Source organism: Arachis stenosperma, chromosome 3 (genome assembly GCF_014773155.1).
Source record: "Arachis stenosperma cultivar V10309 chromosome 3, arast.V10309.gnm1.PFL2, whole genome shotgun sequence".
NCBI lineage: Eukaryota > Viridiplantae > Streptophyta > Magnoliopsida > Fabales > Fabaceae > Arachis > Arachis stenosperma.
The window spans coordinates 144,866,280-144,885,581 of NC_080379.1; the positions used below are offsets into that span (position 1 = coordinate 144,866,280).

Consider the following 19,302-nt stretch of genomic DNA (forward strand, 5'->3'; position numbering starts at 1 on the left):
AACTCCTGAAGGCTGGGCGTTAGTGACAGACGCAAAAGAATCAATGGATTCTATTCCAACCTGATTGAGAACCGACAGATGATTAGCCGTGCTGTGACAGAGCATAGGAACGTTTTCACTGAGAGGATGGGAAGTAGCCATTGACAACGGTGACACCCTACATAGAGCTTGCCATGGAAGGAGCCTTGCGTGTGTTGAAGGATTTTAAGGAAGAGTTGAAATTCGAAGGACAAAGCATCTCCAAAACTCCAACATATTTCTCATTACTGCACAACAAGTAACGCTGTTATTCTCTTTTATTTTTCTAATCAAATCTAGTAATTTCACTTATAATCCTATTGGCCTCCTGACTAAGATTAATAAAATAAATATAGCTTGCTTCAAACCAATAATCTCCGTGGGATCGACCCTTACTCACGTAAGGTATTACTTGGACGACCCAGTGCACTTGCTGGTTAGTTGTGCGGATTACAAATTCGTGCACCACCGTGCTACTGTGGTACCGTTCATTGGCTGCCACGACTTGGCTTGCTTCTTTATCGTTGATGTACTCCCTTGCCACATTATGGATTTCATGCATAGTCTAGACTAGTTTGGTTGTGAAGTGTTTCTGGAAATTCTTGTTCAATAGCCCGATTGTCAGGCACAGACTAGCCACTGAGTCTGTTAGTCCGTCATCGTCAGGCACTCATCGTTGAACTTATCTAGGTACTTCCTTGTGGGTTCATCTGGCTGTTGCGTGACTCCGAGCAAACTGATCGGGTGCTTTACCTTTGTGATCCTAGTGGTAAATTATGCCATGAATTTTCTGGAGATGTCGTCAAAACAGGATATGGAGCCATTCGGGAAGGCGTTAAACCACTTAATTGTTGGGCTAGCTAGGGTTACCGGGAAGGCCCTGCACCGAACTACGTCGGCCGCTCCTTCTAAGTTCATCTTAGCCTCAAATGCCATTAGGTGTTCTTATGGATCCTTGGTGCTACCGTACTTCATGTTAGTTGGTTTGTTGAAATCCTTCTATAACTTGGCCTTCATGATTCTCTCGGTGAAGGAGGTAGCTCCCATTATCACGTATTCACTCCTTCTTCGCTTGAAATCTCTCTGTTATCTCCTTTTGTCTTCGTCATGATGGCGTTCGGGTTTCCAAAATCTGTTGCGGTTACTGCGTCGGCCGTGTTATTGGTCTGGTGACCTATTGTGCCTTGCGTCTCTTCGCGACACGGTCCAGGAGACCGCTTTGCTTATGCATTCCGTTTGACCATTCTTTAGAGGCGACCCGACCTTCCAAAGTCTGTACTCATTGGTGTAGCTCCTGAATAATCCAGTTCACTTATTTTCCAGTCCATCGATTACCCTGGGTTTGCCAGATCGAGGCTCGTCTGTTTGTGGTTGTTGATTATGGGTTGGCTGCGTGTGAACGACGCTGGTTATCCTTCCGTGGGTGGGGGAGGGGGAACCATCGTTCTGTGGTTTGTGCACTGAGGGGATTTGACGGGTTTGGTTCGTAGTGATGGTTTGAGAATCGCTCTTTGTGTTCGTTCGTCATTCTGTCAAGGCTTGACAAGTCCCTACAGACAGCATCAATGTACAAGACTTTGTTGGTACGGATTGAGGGAAGGATCGGGGACACGTCGGTTTTGGTGATGATATGATCAAACTTTTGGAGCGATAGATGATAGTGCCTGCAAAGACATTCCGATATTCAAATTAGAATGAATTTAAAAAGCAAAGATTAAGGTTGTGTGTGAAAACGTATCCTAAAAGACTTTTGGCTCCTCGTATATATTTTTTTTAGTTATTTTGTCTTATTTTATTCACTATGATAAAAGAGACATTCGAATTCGAATGTCGTTTAAAAAAATTTTATGAGAAAAGGACAAATAGGTCCCTGACCTTTTGCCCCGCAGACATTTTCGTCCCTAAGCATTTGAAAATACATTTAAATCCCCGACCTTCACAAATTTTGGACGGATGAGTCCCTCCGTCCAATTGCCTCCGTCAGACCCAACAGAAAAGTCTGACGTGGCTCCGTTCTGATGACGTGGCATGACGGATTAACATGTGGACTGCTGACTGGAAGATGTACTTTTAAAAATTGGACAAATAAGTCCCTGTACCTAAAAAAAATTCAAAGACTAGAAACGAAGCGTTTAAATTTAGAACATTGAAGAACACAGTGTGCAGATTCGTCGATCTTCCTTCGTCAATACTTCTCAACCATGAAACATTTTAATCATCAAAGCCTGACATCACTCATAAGTCATAATGAAACAAATTAGGGACGAAAGTAAACAAGCAACCTGGCTGTTGAGTTGTAGTTGCATTTGACAGAGATGAAGAAACAACAGGATCCCCCTTTTGGATTGAAACAGCATTCTCTGGGTTAAGGTTAGTATCCGAAATAACCGAAATTTGTGCCTCAGCCTACATTTTTTTTCACCCTGGTATATGCTCATTCTATGGTATTCAATTGCACCAAAGATACAAGATTTAGTTCCCTGTGATCAACAACAAAAACCAATTTTTTTTCCTGAGAATAAAAATTATGCCTCAGCTGCAACTCACTTGAATAACTTGTGGATCATTTTTTTTTTTAATTTAGGTACACAGCCAAAATTCACAATGTAGCTTACAGGCACAAAAAAAAATCACTAGCATCAGTCTTATTTCCATTGGCCTACTTCACCTTCTTGTAACCTAATTTCCCAATCAATGGCACATACAGTTTTTCAAGGTCCACCCCTTTGCTGAAGAATCTGTCAATCCACAAGTACCCTCCACCTCTCAAAACCCTATCCACATCAAACAGCAAGAACTCCATCATCGTCACTGGAATCCACTGGTTCACGGCACACCCGCACCGCACAAGGTCGACCACTCCGTCGAACACCGGTAGCCGCTGCTACAGCGGCACGTGAAGTGGCACAAGCCCCCTTAGCGCCACCGCTTCGCTGTATAGCACACCCATGCGCATAGTCGTCGTCACAACTGTCACGTTGCGGAGCTTCGTCGTGGCGGCGAATGACCCAGTGCCGCCACTGACATCGAAGCCCAGCCGGATGACTGACTTTGTGGACTTGGCGATCTGGAAGAGCTGCGAGATCGGGAGATCGAGGTCGGTTTTGTAGGTTGTGAACTTAGACGAATCGAAGGAAGGGTTGAAGCCTAGGTTAGGGTTTTGGCGGTGGAAACAATTGAAGGATTTGCAAGGGTAATGGTCCCAAATTACAGAGAAATCAGGGAGTGAAGAAGGGAAAGGGCTTGAGGGAGAGGGGATGAGGGTTTGTGCGGCACGATTCGGGAGAAGTAGCTAGCGGTGGCGGGAGAGGGGGTGATTTTGGCGATTGGAGAGTTGAAGAGAGGTGATAGAGTGAGAGGATGTTGGTGGCCACCATTGCCATCAGAAGAACAAGGTTTAGTGTCATTGAAGAAGGTGAGGATTAGTTAAAACGACGTCGTTTTGAACAACAGGGACTTATGTGTCCATTTTTCAAAAGCTCCATCCCACTAATGTGCCACGTGGGAAGCTGTGATGCCAGGTAACAGAGGGGAGAGCCACGTCAGCCTTTTCCGATGGGTCTGACGGTGGCTTATGAACGGAGGGACTGATCCGTCCAACTTTTAAGAATGTCAGGGACTTAAAAGTATTTTCCAATGGTCAGGGACTAAAATGTCCGCAGGGTAAAAAGTCAGGGACTAATTTGTCCTTTTCTCAAATTTTATTTTCTAACTAATTTAAACCGTAGAAAGGATTTTAACCTAAAAGTCAGACCATTGTGTGGCTGTTTTGGGGTCGGGTGGCGGCTAAAAAATTTTAATATGGAAGTAAGATGAGTAATATACTTTAATATGGTAATTTTTTGTGTTTTTTAAAATTGTGGGAGTACACAAATCGGACCTTCCGATTTGTGTTAAAAAATTAAAAAAAATTCAGAGTACATAAATCAGACCATGCGAGTTGTTTGATTTTAAAATTTTACTTAAGAAATCGTATGGTCTGACGGAAATGGATCCTCTCCATTTTTTTTAAAACTTGAGAGAATAAAGTGTGATCTCTCACCTTTAATTCTACAAGTGGGACTAAAATTAAATAGGAGAGAGAGAGCAATGAAGGGTGAGATTTTCCACTGGATACCATCCAGTTTTTTTTCCACTGGAGAGGATCCATTCCCTGGTCCGACTTGTAGTTGGACAAATATAAATTTCAGAAGTTAAAAAATGGACTTTCCAAGTTATTTGTTGTTGTCAATTTTTGTCATTAAATGGAATATCCAACACAACTCGAACCCTTCGAATTGTTTCATTAACACCATATGATCGTATATCCAAGTTCAACACCACTTTCAATATTCAAATTAAAAAGTGTCGGGTGGCAGGTCCGGAACAGAGAGAAAATGATTCCTTGTGTTCAATATAATTTTATTTATTTACACTACATTGATTCTATCATTGGTAACTTTGTTTTGCACCCCCTAAATACGCAAACGCGTCTTGAGTTATAATTATTATAATGGCAAAAATGTAAAAGACCGAGTCTTGTTGCTCACGCGGTATGTTGGAGGTCCACCTTTGATCACTGTCCCCACAAAGATAATTAGATAATTGTATAGAAAGACGACTTTGCTTTTGACTTCTCAGTTCTCAGTGAGCAAATTACAAATTTGTAAAGACAATATAAAATGTGGGCTATTCAAAGTTGAAGCCTTCAGGGGATTAACACTTTCAAGTGATCCATCTCTTCTTCGTTCAAACCTTCTTCCACACATTCGCCCTCTTCGGCAAAGACTATTCTATTCCATGGCTATCAACGAAGCTTCACCGTAAGTTCTCACTATTAGCTTTGCCACTCAAAATGTCAACAAAATCAAAACCCCGAAACCTTCCACGAAATTACCATAACAACAATAATAATAAATCCGTCTATTAATCAAAACCTCATTATCTGAAGTTTTGTTTTGGGACTATGCAGGTTTGAGAGCAGCGAGATGCTGGCGACTTTCGTGGCGTCGACGCCGCTGCTGGCGGAGTCATGGAGGCTGTGCAACCACGTCAACAGAAGCGCCACCGCTCACCGGAGCTTCGTGGCGGAGCAAATAGGGCGCGTGGCCTACGTGGCTTTCTCGGGCGTGCAAATGGTTGGGGGATCGGACGACACGTGGAGGAACATGGTGCCGTTGGATAGAATTGGTGACGTGGCTTTCTTCTCGAGTATTCGTGAAGGGGAGGAACCTGTCATGGTCCACGCCGGCATCCTCAATCTCTTCAATTCCTTGCTTCATTCATTCCAAACCCAGGTTGGTTTGTTTAATTCCTTTCTTTAATCTTGTCTCATGTATTTGTGTTAGCATATTCTTATTGTTTGTGGCATGTTTATTAATTTCTTTCCTTTTTTAGCAGTCTGGACAAGTTAGGATCGTAATCTTCTAGTTTCCGAATCAGAATTTATTATTTTTTTATTATTTAATTATAAATTAAATTTTTTTGTTTAATAATTTAATAATATATTTTATTTTATATTTTAAATATTAATAATTAATTAATAATTAAAAAATAATAAATTTTAATAATTTTTTAGTATTTCTCTATTATTAGAGTTATCATATTTGAATACGGACAAAAATAATAAAGTGTTTAATTTTTAGAAAACAAATTTAATTCAAATAATAATAAATAAATAAGAATTTGATTGTTAAATAAAACCATATTAGAATCAACGAGGATAAAGAAGATTTCAAGACGAAATATGAGAATTTAAGCCATCATTTCTTATAGTACTATAGTAGAATGGGCATTGTGGTTTTTTTGCAGCCATGGATATGTATTCGTTATTTTCTTGGGCTATTCCGATTGATATTGTCTTATATTTTTTAGAATAATACTACACATCTATATTTTATAGTTTAATTTAATTGAATTTTAATTTATAAAAAGAATTAGATAGGTAACATTATTCATATTTTGATAAGATGTTTTCCTTATTGGTTTTGCTTACGTGACCAAGTTAATGAGGACTGAGGAGGGCGCTTAATCATTGCATTATTTGCGTATATTTAGAAGGGACAACACCAAAAACGTGATACGCAATAGCATAATCATCCACTAATAAAGAAAAACGATGAAATTGACATCCAATAGAATTATCTTGATCTTCAACCCGTTCTCACTTTCACACTTGGTGTTTTTTCTTTTTTTCTTTTTTTGAAATGCTAGAATACAAGTAAAATTTATTTTTTGGTTTATCACTTTGAGCTATCAATCGAATTCTTTTACTTTAGTTTAGTTGGCTTTCTAGTATTTTTGTTATTATTATTATTATTAATTTTAAGAAAAAGAATCACTTTGCCATGTTTTTTTTATTATCATCTATGACTATGATACAGTAATAACAGTTATTCCCTCATAATGGGCCACTTCCAAGAAACTTTTTGATTACTTTTTTTTTTTAACAAAAGCCTGGGAAGCTTTACAATCCTATGGTGCACGGTCACCAACTAAATTATAGCAATTCACTGCAGAATTAGTGAAAGACCGAAGAATATTGCATAGTGAGCTTTAGCATTTAGGTGACGGTGGTGGAGGCTGCTTTCTGTTTAGCTATAGATTAATGTCTCTAATATTCTAATAATATAACTTATAAAAAGCAAAGATCATTTTTATTTTTTGCAGTGAAAAGTGAGGAGTGTCAAGTATTGTCGAGTGTGAACGCTCGCGGAATAAACCTACTTTATGCTGTCTCTCGTACATGAGATGGGTCCCAATTCCCAAAGCAAAGCTATCTATCATTTTCATGGATGTGCTAAGTGCTAACAACCAAGCCCCCACCTAAAATTTTCGGAGCGAAGACTTTTAAGTTTTCACCACTGCCCCCCATCATCACGCAAAGATAATTGCTATATATAAACAAAGAAATATCATGGTGGGGTGGATTTTCAGAGTCAACAATTCAAATTAAAACTTACTATTATTCTCTTTCATTGCGTACATCATTATTCTACTTTGGTGGCTTTTGTTAAATAATAGAAAGAAAAGGAAAGTGGAATTGCTGTCATGTGGGTGATCCCCAAAAAAAAAAAAGGAGTTTCTATTACTAATTTTTCGCATACGAATAGTAACTATGACGTTAATCAGAATAAATAAATGTGGAATGAAAGTTTTTTTAATAATTTGAGTAGGTTAAACCAACCTTATTTTTAATCTGATTGGCATAAACTTAATTATCACGGCACAAGAAGATGGATGGGTTTCTTCCCTAAGTATTATTTAAGTTAATGATTCGGGTGCAAGACTACAAACAGTTACCAGTTATCAATTTTGGGAGTAAGTGAAATAGTTAAATAACAGAATGAAAAATAAATGTGTTATAGGTTCATGTTACTAGTATTTGTTCATGCTAAATATTCACTAACAATTAGTATTGATGTTAGAATCTTAAGAGGATAAATTGTTTCCCCTAGAATCTTATTCCCAACTAATAAACTGATGAAAGTTAATGCTACCATTCAGATGCTGGAAATATTGGGAAACAAGGAAACAAAATCAGTTGTGATCACTGGGCATTCAATTGGAGGAGCCACTGCCTCTCTATGCACTCTTTGGCTTCTGTCATACCTGCGAGCAATCTCTTCCTCTGTGTCAGTGTTGTGCATCACTTATGGCTCACCGTTGCTGGGGAATGACTCATTTTCCACAGCTATCTTCAGAGAAAGATGGAGTGGCAACTTCTGCCATGTTGTCTCAAAGCATGACATAATGCCAAGGCTTCTCTTTGCCCCGATTACGCCTCTCACTTCTCAGCTCAATTTCCTCCTTCAGTTTTGGCAATTGTCCATGACTTCTCCAGACTTCGGGAAGCTTGCGGTTCAAATAACTGACAGGGAGAAAGCCAAATTGTTCACCGCCGTGATGGATTACTTGGAAGCAGCAACACAAGGAGATGGAGAAGGAGAAGGAGAAAGCAAAGGGGAAGTGTCTGTGCCCATCCTGTTTCGCCCTTTTGGGAACTATTTGTTTGTCTCGGAAGACGGAGCAGTTTGTATGGATAGTCCTGCCACAATCACCAAGATGATGCATTTGATGCTTGCAACAGGTTCTCCAGATTGTAGTATTGAGGATCATCTCAAGTATGGTTATTATGTTGACAAAGTTTCTTGGCAATTCTTGACTCAAGGAAACTCACCCAAGCAGAGGAGCATTCCTGAATCAAGCTACGAAGCAGGCCTTGAATTGGCCATTCAATCTTCAGGATTGGCTAATCAGGTAACTACACTGCATCTTCAATCTTCACTCTAATACCAATGGTAGTTATTATTATCAATTATTTTAATCACTAGTATCCAGAATAATTTTAGGTTCATATTTTATTGGAAGATTTCACTGAACAAATGACTGTAATACAACTAACAGGAATCTCTAATCATACCTGCCAAGGAATGCCTAAAGACAACAAGGAGAATGGGTCCTTCTCCGGTTCTGAATGCTGCAGCCCTTGCTCTTTCCTTGTCCAAGGTTGTGCCTTACAGAGCTCAAATAGAATGGTACAAAGCCTTGTGCGATGAACATGATGAACAAGTAGGGTATTATGATTCATTCAAGAGCCGGTCCGCAAAGAGTGCAATGAAAGTCAACATCAACCGTCACAAGCTGGCTCGCTTTTGGAATGATGTGATCGAAATGATGGAGAAGAACGAGCTTCCACATGACTTTGACAAGCGAGCGAAGTGGGTCAACACTTCGCATTTCTATAAACTACTGGTGGAGCCACTAGACATTGCTGAGTATTATAGGAAAGGGTTGCATAGGACAAAGGGTCATTACATGGAGAATGGAAATAGAGAGAGGAGGTATGTGATGTTTGATAGGTGGTGGAAGGATAGAATAAGAAGGGATGGTGCTGCTGAAGAGAACAGTGTGAGAAGCACGTTTGCAAGCTTGACTCAAGATTCATGCTTTTGGGCTAAGGTGGAAGAAGCAAGGGACTGGTTGGATAGTGTTAGAAGTGAGAAAGACACAAATAAGTTGGCTCTTCTTTGGGATAAGATTGAGAAATTTGAGGTTTATGCCAATCAATTGATTGAACAGAAGGAGGTGTCTAAGGATGTTCTTGCCAAGAATTCAAGTTATAGTATATGGGTTGGGGATTTAAGAGATCTGAAACAATTGAGAGAAAGGTTGAATATGTTTCCTCATCAGCTTACCAGCTTTTTGGATGGTGAAGTTGTTCCATAGTGTGTGCAATTTCGGATCAATAATGTTGATCATTGTAATATATTATGTGTAAGAACTGATCCTGATCCTCCTTATATATGGTATTAGCATTAGAAAGCGGTAGTGAATTATTCTCATCCTAGATCACCAGCCTTTCTGATTCGAAACCATTGAATATTTTCCCAGTAACAAATATGATATAAAACAAAATTGTTGACTTAATAAGTCCACGCAACAGAAATGAGGATTAGAGATACTAATTCTCAATAAAATTTAATTAAAACAAAAGAAAAGCTCAAAGGTCCGCATAATTTATTGTTTTTGGCTAAAAACAATAAATTTTGTTGGTCCTTTAACATTTCTCTAATATATTTCAATCAAATTTATGATCATGTTATTAAAACCAAGTTAACAACTGTAATGTATTTTTACCCATTTATCTTATATATCTTTCTTTAAAGAAAAATTTATCAAGATAAAACAAAAAATAATTAGATTAGTTAAATATTAAAAAAAAATTGTTGATGCCTTTTGAATGGAATATAGAATAACGAACATTGCCTGGCTTCTGTTTTTCGTTTGCTCTTTGCATGGGCATGGCCAGGGTGGTGTTGAGTTTGCTTTATCTATTTTCCAAACCTTTTCTCTTTCTTTGCAGTGTTGTTTTGTCTCATTACGTAACATTCAATCGAACAAGATTCAAAGGCAAGATTAATAAAAACAAAAGCAATAATTCCATTTGGCATTTGGAATCCCTCTCTATGATCTACTCAATTCAATTTCCAAACTCATTCATCAAAATCTGATTGATGGTATGGGGAATCAGTTCGTTAAGAAGCCAAAGGTCACCGATGTCGATCGTGCAATTCTTGCACTCAAGACCCAGAGACGCAAGCTTTCTCAATATCAACGAAAGGTTCTTCCAACACTATTCTAATTTTGAATTTTTATTTCAATTTGTGCCTCAAAAATAAGATTTTTCCAATTCCATTCTTTCATGATAGTCTTGAATCAAACCCGCTTCTTGAGTTATAAGATGTTCAGTCCTTGGTTGGTGTTCGAAAAAGTATCAATCCTGACCTTATTTCCTCTTTGTGATTCTCATTTTACCAGCTTGATGCTGTTATTGAAGCTGAAAAGCAAGCTGCACGGGACTTGATTCGTGAAAAGAAGAAGGACAGGGCCTTGTTAGCATTGAAGAAGAAAAAAGCACAAGAAGAACTGCTGAAGAAAGTGGATTCCTGGCTTATAAATGTTGAGCAACAAGTAATGGTTCTATATTCAGATTATTATGAAGATTTCCATTGACTTCTGCCTTTAAACTTAAAACAATTCTCCTTGCTCATCAGTTAGCAGATATTGAACTTGCAAGTAAGCAGAAGGATGTCTTTGATAGTTTGAAGGCCGGAAGCAATGCATTGAAGGCGATACAGAATGAGCTAAACATCGAGGATGTTCAGAAACTTATGGATGATACAGCTGAAGCTAAAGCTTATCAAGATGTAAGTTTAACTAACTCTAACTTTGTTTTGCTATCCATATTTTGCTGCTGCTTTTCTCTTTCCCCATCCATTTTATTTCCCTTCCTTGCTTACTGATGGTTGCCACTATTTTCTTGAATTTAAAGGAAATTAATGCAATATTAGGAGACAAGTTATCAGCAGAAGACGAGGAGGAAGTTTTGGCTGAATTTGAAAACTTGGAAACTCAGGTATGATATTTTTGGTTTTCCATACCTCTTGGAAAGAGGGATTATATTTGATAGATTAGTTTCTAAGATTTAATTCGCCATAATTATGGTATTGATTTTTCAGCTTATTGACGACGATCTTCCCGAAGTTCCCACAGCGGCATCTATATATACAGACGAGAAACTGGACCTTCCTGACGTCCCAACCACAGCACCGGATGTGGAAGTTGCTGCCAATTCTACAAAGAAAGGTATGTATCCCTTTCTCCTCTTTTCTTAAGCATGCAAAGCGAAGGGATGGTAGAACTCTGATAACTCCTAATGATTAATGTTGCAACAGTTATGGAGGAACCTCTGCCAGCTTGAAGATCATTTGTGACCTGCATGCAAATTTTGGGGAAGCATTGGCCTCCATTTTCAATTTGGACTTGGCATAATTAATTTGCACTGCTTTTTGCATATATAATACGTCAATGACACAAAGGAGCATATTGTAAAGAAAAAAATAGTATTAAATTAGGGTCGTAAATCGTAACCTCAAAAATCAAAAGTAACTAAAAAAAATAAACAGATTGATAACAAGTATTTTTATGAAATTAAGAAAAAATAGACTGATTCATTGGATCATTAAATTTGGAGATCACTATTCTTCCCATAACTAGGTAAATTTCTGGCAACCGTATTAATTCGGAGGCCACAACTATTGAGTTTATAAATTATGATCAATGTAGTCATACAAGGCATTTACCATGCCTTCATTTTGTATGAAATGTACTTTCATTTGAATCCTTAATATATGGTTTTAACCATCTGTATAAACATCCTGGTATATAGTATATCTATATACTTCAATGCGAAGCTAATTCATAGAACTTATAAGGCAAAGACTACCATCTATGATCTTCGGAATGCAGCAACATGAAACACAGCAGCAGCAACTAGCAGGTGTGTTATTCGACAAATAACAGGTCTTGTTGAGTATTGGAAACCGGCCCGGGGCGCATAAAAAGCATGTAGTCCCCAACCCACTAATATACTAGTTGTGTTTCTACCTGTAAAAAGAAACATTCAGTTACAAACCAAACTAGAAATAGAACATTCATAACTCCTAAAAGATTTTAGTATTCTATTTATTTCTATTCTTCCAAATGTATGTTTCCGTAGGTTTTGAAAGCTATGTTGTACTATAGATATTGCCTAATAATGAAGTGTGTTATGTTGTCTACTATAGATTTTATTGGAAATTTGGAATGCCGCCAATTCTCGAGGCAAAGCAATTTTGTATGCTTACAAGAGAACTGATGCCGGGAGTCTAAGAAAGAACAACTTTGCTATACAGAATTCATTATGTTTGTAGAAGATGATAAGAACTGAAGAGTGATTAACTGATTATAGAAAGAAGCCGATCACTTCTAGTTGAGACGGCCCTTTTAAACTTTTCTTCAGCAAATCATGAATACGAGCTTTTCTTTTCAGAAGTGCTAGAATCATAATTATAACCATGGTAATCAAAGAAAACAACAAAGCAATGAGGACTGAGAATATGCCAAGATAAAGAGCAAACTTTGAAACATAAAAGAAGCTAACACGTCAGGGTTAAGGCAAACCTTGGTGACGATGAACTTGTGTAAGCATCAGGAAATCCAGTAAACACATTTGAGTAGGATTTTGTCAAGCATGAAAAATTTGTGATGGGAGGCAGACAAGGCACCCTTTCTCCCTTCTTCAAAAGCTGTTGCAAGTTAAGTCTCTGCAACGTCAAAACAGACCTCGAGTCCTTCCAAATGAAGGCAAGGACACCGTCTTGAAATTCAAAGAGGGAACCAGGCTTTGATCCAGGGTATCTGAATCCATAACCATTTGCAATACCCTCACCCGTGAAAGAATGCTTGATATTAATCGGATAGGAGTCAGCATCAGAGTTCCAAGGAAATGGTTCAGATGAAGGCTCGTTGATATTCACTATAAACATTGCTGAACCATTTGGATGTAACACATAATGTGTGCCTTCCAATATTTTGGTTGCAATGAGAAGCTGTTGTCCATGAGACTCCTCATAAGAGAGCAGAAGAAAGAATAAAGCCTTTCCAGGCTTGTCTTCGGAAGGTTTTCCAGGAGGCCAACCAAAAGTTCCTCCCCATAAACCGGCATAAACTTGGTCCTCTGTTGGATCTTGCAACGGCATCTTGTAAAGTGCAAACCAACTCTCAGGCATATTTGGCCATGCTCGATAAGCAGATAATTTTACAGTTGAGGCCTTTAATGTCAGCATTATTGTATCATTTGATCCAAGAAATTCTTCAAGCCGCACATGCTTCTTCTCATGACGGCCGTTGTTTGAGCTAGACCCTCCTAGCATCTGTTTAAGGCTACCCCAGAATTTTACACCATTTTTTCTCTTGTTATATTGTGTATCACTGCCCTCCCCATCCAGAAGAATAGTTAAAGCCCTTGAACACTCGATACTCTTTCTTCTGTCATCTTGTTCTGATTGCTTAGGACCAACAGCCTCCTCAGAATTTTCTATGTTATCAACTTGACTATGATCGAGCCTGTACATTTGACTAAGGAGTGCCCTTCTTCCCCTCAACAGCACCAATTCTTTCTGGAAATTCTCATAGCCATCCCTTAACCTTGGAAACAAGGGTCCCATTGCCATATGAGGAACCTCTTGCCGAACATGCCTAGTAGTGAACTCAAGCAACTTTTTCCTATCACTTAGAGACAACCTGCCGAAGGGAACCATTGCCTTATTATTATTTCCAACCACTCCTTGTAACCTAGAATTTTCCTTGTTTCTTATACATTTTTCCCTTGGTTCAACCTCAAGCAATAGTACATTGCAAGATTTGTTTATGGACTTGAATGATCCATGACAAATATAGTCCAACCCCTTCTCCCTCCCATGAAGAAAAAATGTTGGTGAACCATCAAAATCACCAATAATTTCAAACACAGGAGCCCATAGGATTGGACCATCATGAATCCCCATTGGACCAAGCTCCTGAGGGATTATCCTACACCCAACAACCGATACGAAACCAGGCATGACATAGACAAGGTTCCCAAGCTCAGGATTCTGATGAACCCATATCCCAATCAAGGGTTTAATATTGAGAAGAAAACGGCAAATCGCCTTGTATGATGAGACACCGGTTCTCCAGTCAACAAGGTCTTTATGGGGAACTATCCCCACCCTGTCACACTGTGTAAGCCACACTTTCTCACAGGCTGCAAGAGCATAGAGGCTCCTGCAGCATAAGCTGAGACTACACACATCTCTGGGCAAGAGGAAGCGTGACACCATGGCAAACACATCATCAGGCAGAGAAAGAAACAAGCTTGAATTTGAGTTTGAATCAATGGTACCAGGTACCGACATAGTGAGATAACAATAGATCAATCAACCCAGCTATAACTCAATGGTGGAAACAAAAAATTGAAACTTTGAGATTACCCAGAAAAAATTATAAACTTCTGAAATGATGGTTGAAATTCAATTACTTAATGGATAGCAGATACACATGTGAGTGAGAAAAAAAAAATAACCTACCAGGAAGGAAGTGGGTTGAGTGAGCAAAAACTGAACTGAAATTGATGCAAATTTGTGGGATTTGGGAAATGGGGGTTTCCTGTGAGTTGAGTTAGGGAAGTAGTTACGAGTCAAGTCGTCGCCATTGCGTTGGATTTTCCAAAGAGATGATTCCATCTGTCACTTTCACTGTTACTTTGAGTGCTACTGCCATCTTTGAATCGCCGTCCCCATTCATGCACCTTAGCGCTCGCGTCAAAACTCCCAAAATATTTTTCGTTCAACTTATTAAGGAGACAATAAAATAAATTAAATACATAAAATATAAAATTATAATAAAATTTAAATTATAAAATCATTAGAATTAGTATAAATTTAAAAAATTAATTGATTTATTTAAAATTATAATATCAAAAAAATTTAAATTAAAATTATAATTATTATGTCTTAAAATAATGAATTATAAATTAAATAATTTACTATATTTGATTATTATGTATAATATATATTTTTTATTAGTATTTAACCAACATGTATTTTGTCACCAAAAAAAAAACCAACATGTATTTTAAAGATATATGATAAATTATTATTAGTGAAAATTTTTAAATATTTTTATTTAATAAATATAAAATAAATATATTAAAATTTTTAATTTATAAATTTAATATATATCTTTAAGATACAAGATAAATAAATTTTTTTATTATCATGATTGGAGACAAATTCCTACCAATAAATAGAGGCTAAATTGAAAATAGAAATTGAGGTATTCGTTTTACAAAAATTCGTAAAATTTTTGTAAAATTTAAGAATTATTATATTAATTTATTAAATTTTTTATTTTATTTTTTTAATTTATATGTTAAAAAATTTATGTGTATATTATATATTAAATTTGTGTTTAAATTATATTTAATCGTTATATATTTTATTGAATTAATTTAAATTTTATTATAATTATATTAAATTTTAAAAAACATAATATTCAAAAATATTTATTTGTCTAAAAAAATAAACGAAAATCTGAAACAAAGATAAGATCAGAATAAATTTACTAAATGGGTATAGAAGACAGAGAAGAATCTCCCATGTACAGAAATCGATTGCCATCCCTAGGCAGTAGGCACTTTGCAGCTACATCTTTTAATAAGTAATAACTAATAAGCATTCGATATATATATTATTGTGACGAAATTTCAAAATACAAAACCTTTCACCTTTTATTGGCAGTCTGATTATCAAAGTAAATACGGGACCCAATGGTAAATACTATATAATTAATATTATACTATATCTGTCGCGCTGTATCGCAATTATTCTCTGGCTTTATTAACTAATTAATTAACCTAGTTTAGTTACTGCACATTGCACAACACATGCATATGTAGACAAGGGAGCAAAATATTCCATGCCTGGATCCTGCATCAAAGGTTTGTGTTCTTTTTCCTTTTATGCTAAACTTTTTTTTATTTAAATGGCTTGACCCATAAGATGCTCTGTTTTCACAACAGAATTATTATATTTTACATGACACTTGACCAAAATCAATACACAAGATGAGAATGTAATTAGATATCTGTTACGGTGGGTAATCGGAGATTGATGGGCTAGATGGCGTTGGTTGGTCCAAACATGTGAAGGAAGAGGATTTCGAATGGGTCTGCAACTCGGGGGCCTCCGTCCGACTTGCTCGTATGAGGAGATAGGGGTGGTACCTGCAAAGACACTCCAATGCCTAAGTTAGCGAGAGTGTGAGCAGGTCTAGAGAGTATTGGACTTAGAGATACCTGAGGGGTGTCAGTGTATTTATAGTGGTGAACCAATAACCACCGTTGGAGTAGTGCCATATTTTTAGGGTGTTAACCGTCCCATTATCTTAGGGAGGTTAGGATATGGCTCGTGGAAGTGGTTAGAGAGATTCTAGGGGCAGTTACTCATTTGAATGAGTGTTTATCCGCTAGCTAACCCTCGTGCCCGACTTCTTTAGAACAAGTCGTAGTGAGTACCGACTTCGTAGGATGAAGATTGGTACTGGTGAGACCCAACCCTTTGGATTAGGTCTTTTGCTTAATCCTGGGCCTTTATTATTGGGTCAGGGTATGAACAATATTCTTGACTTACATTTAAGGGCATTTTTTTTAAATAAAATAAAAAATCTCCAATTTTCAAAAAAAAATTGAAAATTATATAATGTCGTACCTCTTGGCAAACCTCAGCATATTGGCCAAGGTTTACTGTAATTTTCGGCGAACTTCACAAAAATAATAAAATTATATGTTCAATCATGCATGTTAAAAATAATAATGTAGTATAGATGGTATTTTCCAACACTAAAAAAAATGGTTGTAAAACTTAAATAAAGTGACATGATATCCGCTATAAGATTTATCATTTGAAGTTTGTCAAGGATACTATGAACTTCACTTTTTTTAGTAAAGTTTGTCAAAGAATACGACGAATTTTAGCTAATATGCTGAGGTTTGTCGAAAAATGCGACAAACTTACTGCAATGATACCAAAAAAAAATTGAATCTTTAAAAATAAACTTAAAATAATTTTGTGTGAGCTTGAAAGTAAGGCCGTAGCCTTCGTGAGGCTATTACTAAGGAGTAGGCAAACTTCTCTAGTTTGTGGTACCTTAGCTCAGGGCCTTGTAGAACTTTACTGATGAAATATACTGGATGTTGTCCGACCTCATCTTCTCTTATCAGGGCTGATGAGACAGCCTTGTCTGCTACAGATAAGTATAGGACGAGGTCTTTTCCAGATACGGGTCGGGTCAGAATAGGAGGTTGGCTTAAGAACTTTTTGAACTCCTGAAACGCCTCCTCGCATTCAGGGGTCCATTCAAACTGACATCCCTTTCTTAATAAGGAGAACAGTGGAAGGAATTTTAGTGCTGATCCTGCCAAAAATCTAGAGAGGGCTGCAAGTCGGCCATTCAGCTGCTGGACCTTTCTCAAACAAGTCGGGCTTTTCATCTCTAGGATGGCTCTACACTTATCAGGATTGGCTTCGATTCCTCTTTGTGTTAGCATAAATCCTAGAAATTTTCCTGCCTCCACCGCGAAGGCGCACTTTGTGGGATTTAGTCCCATCCCATGCAGCCTTATGGTGTCAAAGACTTGTGAGAGGTCTGACAAGAGGTCGACTTCTTTCTTGGTCTTTACCAGCATGTCGTCGACGTATACTTCTATTAGGCTTCCAAGGTGAGAGGCAAACACCTTATTCATCAACCTTTGATATGTGGCTCCTGCATTTTTCAATCCGAATGGCATGACCACGTAGCAGAAATTAGCTCTGGGTGTGATGAATGATGTCTTTTCCTGGTCTGGCTCATACATTGGGATTTGATTATATCCCGAGTAGGCGTCCATGAATGATAAGTATTGATACCCCGAGCTGGAGTCCACTAGGGTATCAATACTTGACAGTGGATAAGGGTCCTTGGGACATGCCTTATTTAAGTCGGTATAGTCGACATACATTCTCCATTTGCCATTTTGTTTTTTGACTAGCACTACATTGGCTAGCCATGTTGGGTACTTGACTTCTCTGATGAAGCCAGCTTCCAGGAGCGCATGTACCTGCTCTTCTACTATTAGGGCTCGTTCTGGGCCGAGCTTGCGTCTTCTTTGTTGTACAGGTCGGGATCCCAGATAAACCGAGAGTTTGTGGGACATGAGCTCGGAGTCTATCCCAGGCATGTCGGAGGCCTTCTAGGCGAAGAGATCGGAGTTATCTCTTAGGAGCTTAGTCAACCCTTGTTTTAGGGTTTCCCCTAGGTTGGCTCCTATATGAGTATTTTTCCCTTCCTCTTTGCCGACCTGTATCTCCTCGGTTTTTCCTCCCGGTTGTGGTCGCAGCTCTTCTCTGAAGGGTCGATCCCACGGAGACTATTAGTTTGAAGCAAGCTATATTTATTTTATTACTCTTAGTCAGGAGGCCAATAGGATTATAAGTGAAATTACTAGATTTGATTATAAAAATAAAAGAGAACAGCGTTACTTGTTGTGCAGTAATGAGAAATGTTGGAGTTTTGGAGATGCTTTGTCCTTTGAACTTCAACTCTTCCCTGAATTCCTTCAACACACGAAAGTCCCTTCCATGGAAAGCTCTATGTAGGTGTCACCGTTGTCAATGGCTACCTCCCATCCTCTCAGTGAAAACGTTCCTATGCTCTGTCACAGCACGGCTAATCATCTGTCGTTCTCAATCGGTTGGAATAGAATCCATTGATTCTTTTGCGTCTGTCACTAACGCCCACCTTCAGGAGTTTGAAGCTCGTCACAGTCATTCAATCCCAGAATCCTACTCAGAATACCACAGACAAGGTTTAGACTTTCCGATTCTCATGATGCCGCCATCAATCCGGCTTATACCACGAAGATTCTGCGTAATGAATCTAAGAGATACTCATTCAGTCTGATGTAGAACGGAGGTGGTTGTCAGGCACACTTCATGGTTTGGGGAAGGTGAGTGTCACGGATCATCACCTTCTCCACAATTAAGCGCGAATGAACATCTTAGATAAGAACAAGCGTGTTTGAATAGAAAATAACGGAATTGTATAGTTCATCGAGACGCTGCAGAGCTCCTCACCCCAAATGGAGTTTAGAGACTCATGCCGTCAAAAGTATGTAATTCAGATCTGAAAATGTCATGAGGTACAGAATAATTCTCTAAAAGTTGTTTAAATAGTAACTAGTACCTAGGTTTACAGAATAGAGTAAACTAAGATAATTGGTGCCGAAATCCACTTCTGGGGCCCACTTGGTGCGTGCTGGGGCTGAGACTAAAGCTATCCACGAGTAGAGGCTTTTCTTGGTTGAACTCCAAGTTATGACGTGTTTTAGCGTTCAACTCCGGATCA

General features: G+C 38.1%; 3 protein-coding genes and 1 pseudogene across 4 annotated transcripts; 2 read left to right on the top strand and 2 right to left on the bottom strand.

The window, feature by feature from the left end:
* Positions 1-1,396: 1,396 nt before the first annotated feature.
* Positions 1,397-4,138, bottom strand: LOC130966808 (probable methyltransferase At1g29790; annotated as a pseudogene).
* A 505-nt stretch (positions 4,139-4,643) lies between these two features.
* LOC130968267 (lipase-like PAD4) lies at positions 4,644-9,341 on the top strand. The gene is made up of 4 exons (XM_057893445.1): positions 4,644-4,820; positions 4,970-5,294; positions 7,504-8,256; positions 8,404-9,341. Exons 1-4 carry the CDS (start codon positions 4,798-4,800, stop codon positions 9,223-9,225), a joined length of 1,923 nt encoding a protein of 640 aa, XP_057749428.1. The 5' UTR covers positions 4,644-4,797; the 3' UTR covers positions 9,226-9,341.
* Positions 9,342-9,443: 102 nt separating this feature from the next.
* Positions 9,444-11,485, top strand: LOC130968269 (vacuolar protein sorting-associated protein 20 homolog 2-like). Of its 2 annotated transcripts, XM_057893449.1 has the most exons (6): positions 9,444-10,120; positions 10,318-10,470; positions 10,554-10,706; positions 10,832-10,915; positions 11,019-11,145; positions 11,235-11,485. In XM_057893449.1, the coding sequence occupies exons 1-6, from the start codon at positions 10,019-10,021 to the stop codon at positions 11,258-11,260; spliced, it is 645 nt and encodes a 214-aa protein (XP_057749432.1). In that variant the 5' UTR covers positions 9,444-10,018; the 3' UTR covers positions 11,261-11,485. The 2 variants fall into 2 exon arrangements, with proteins under 2 accessions (XP_057749432.1, XP_057749431.1); XM_057893448.1 differs by lacking the exon at positions 11,235-11,485 and having other exon boundaries at positions 11,019-11,193.
* On the bottom strand, positions 11,465-14,642 carry LOC130968268 (F-box protein At5g39450-like). The gene is made up of 2 exons (XM_057893446.1): positions 12,502-14,642; positions 11,465-11,946 (listed from the first exon to the last, which is right to left on the bottom strand). Exons 1-2 carry the CDS (start codon positions 14,274-14,276, stop codon positions 11,943-11,945), a joined length of 1,779 nt encoding a protein of 592 aa, XP_057749429.1. The 5' UTR covers positions 14,277-14,642; the 3' UTR covers positions 11,465-11,942.
* Between the last annotated feature and the right edge of the window lie 4,660 nt (positions 14,643-19,302).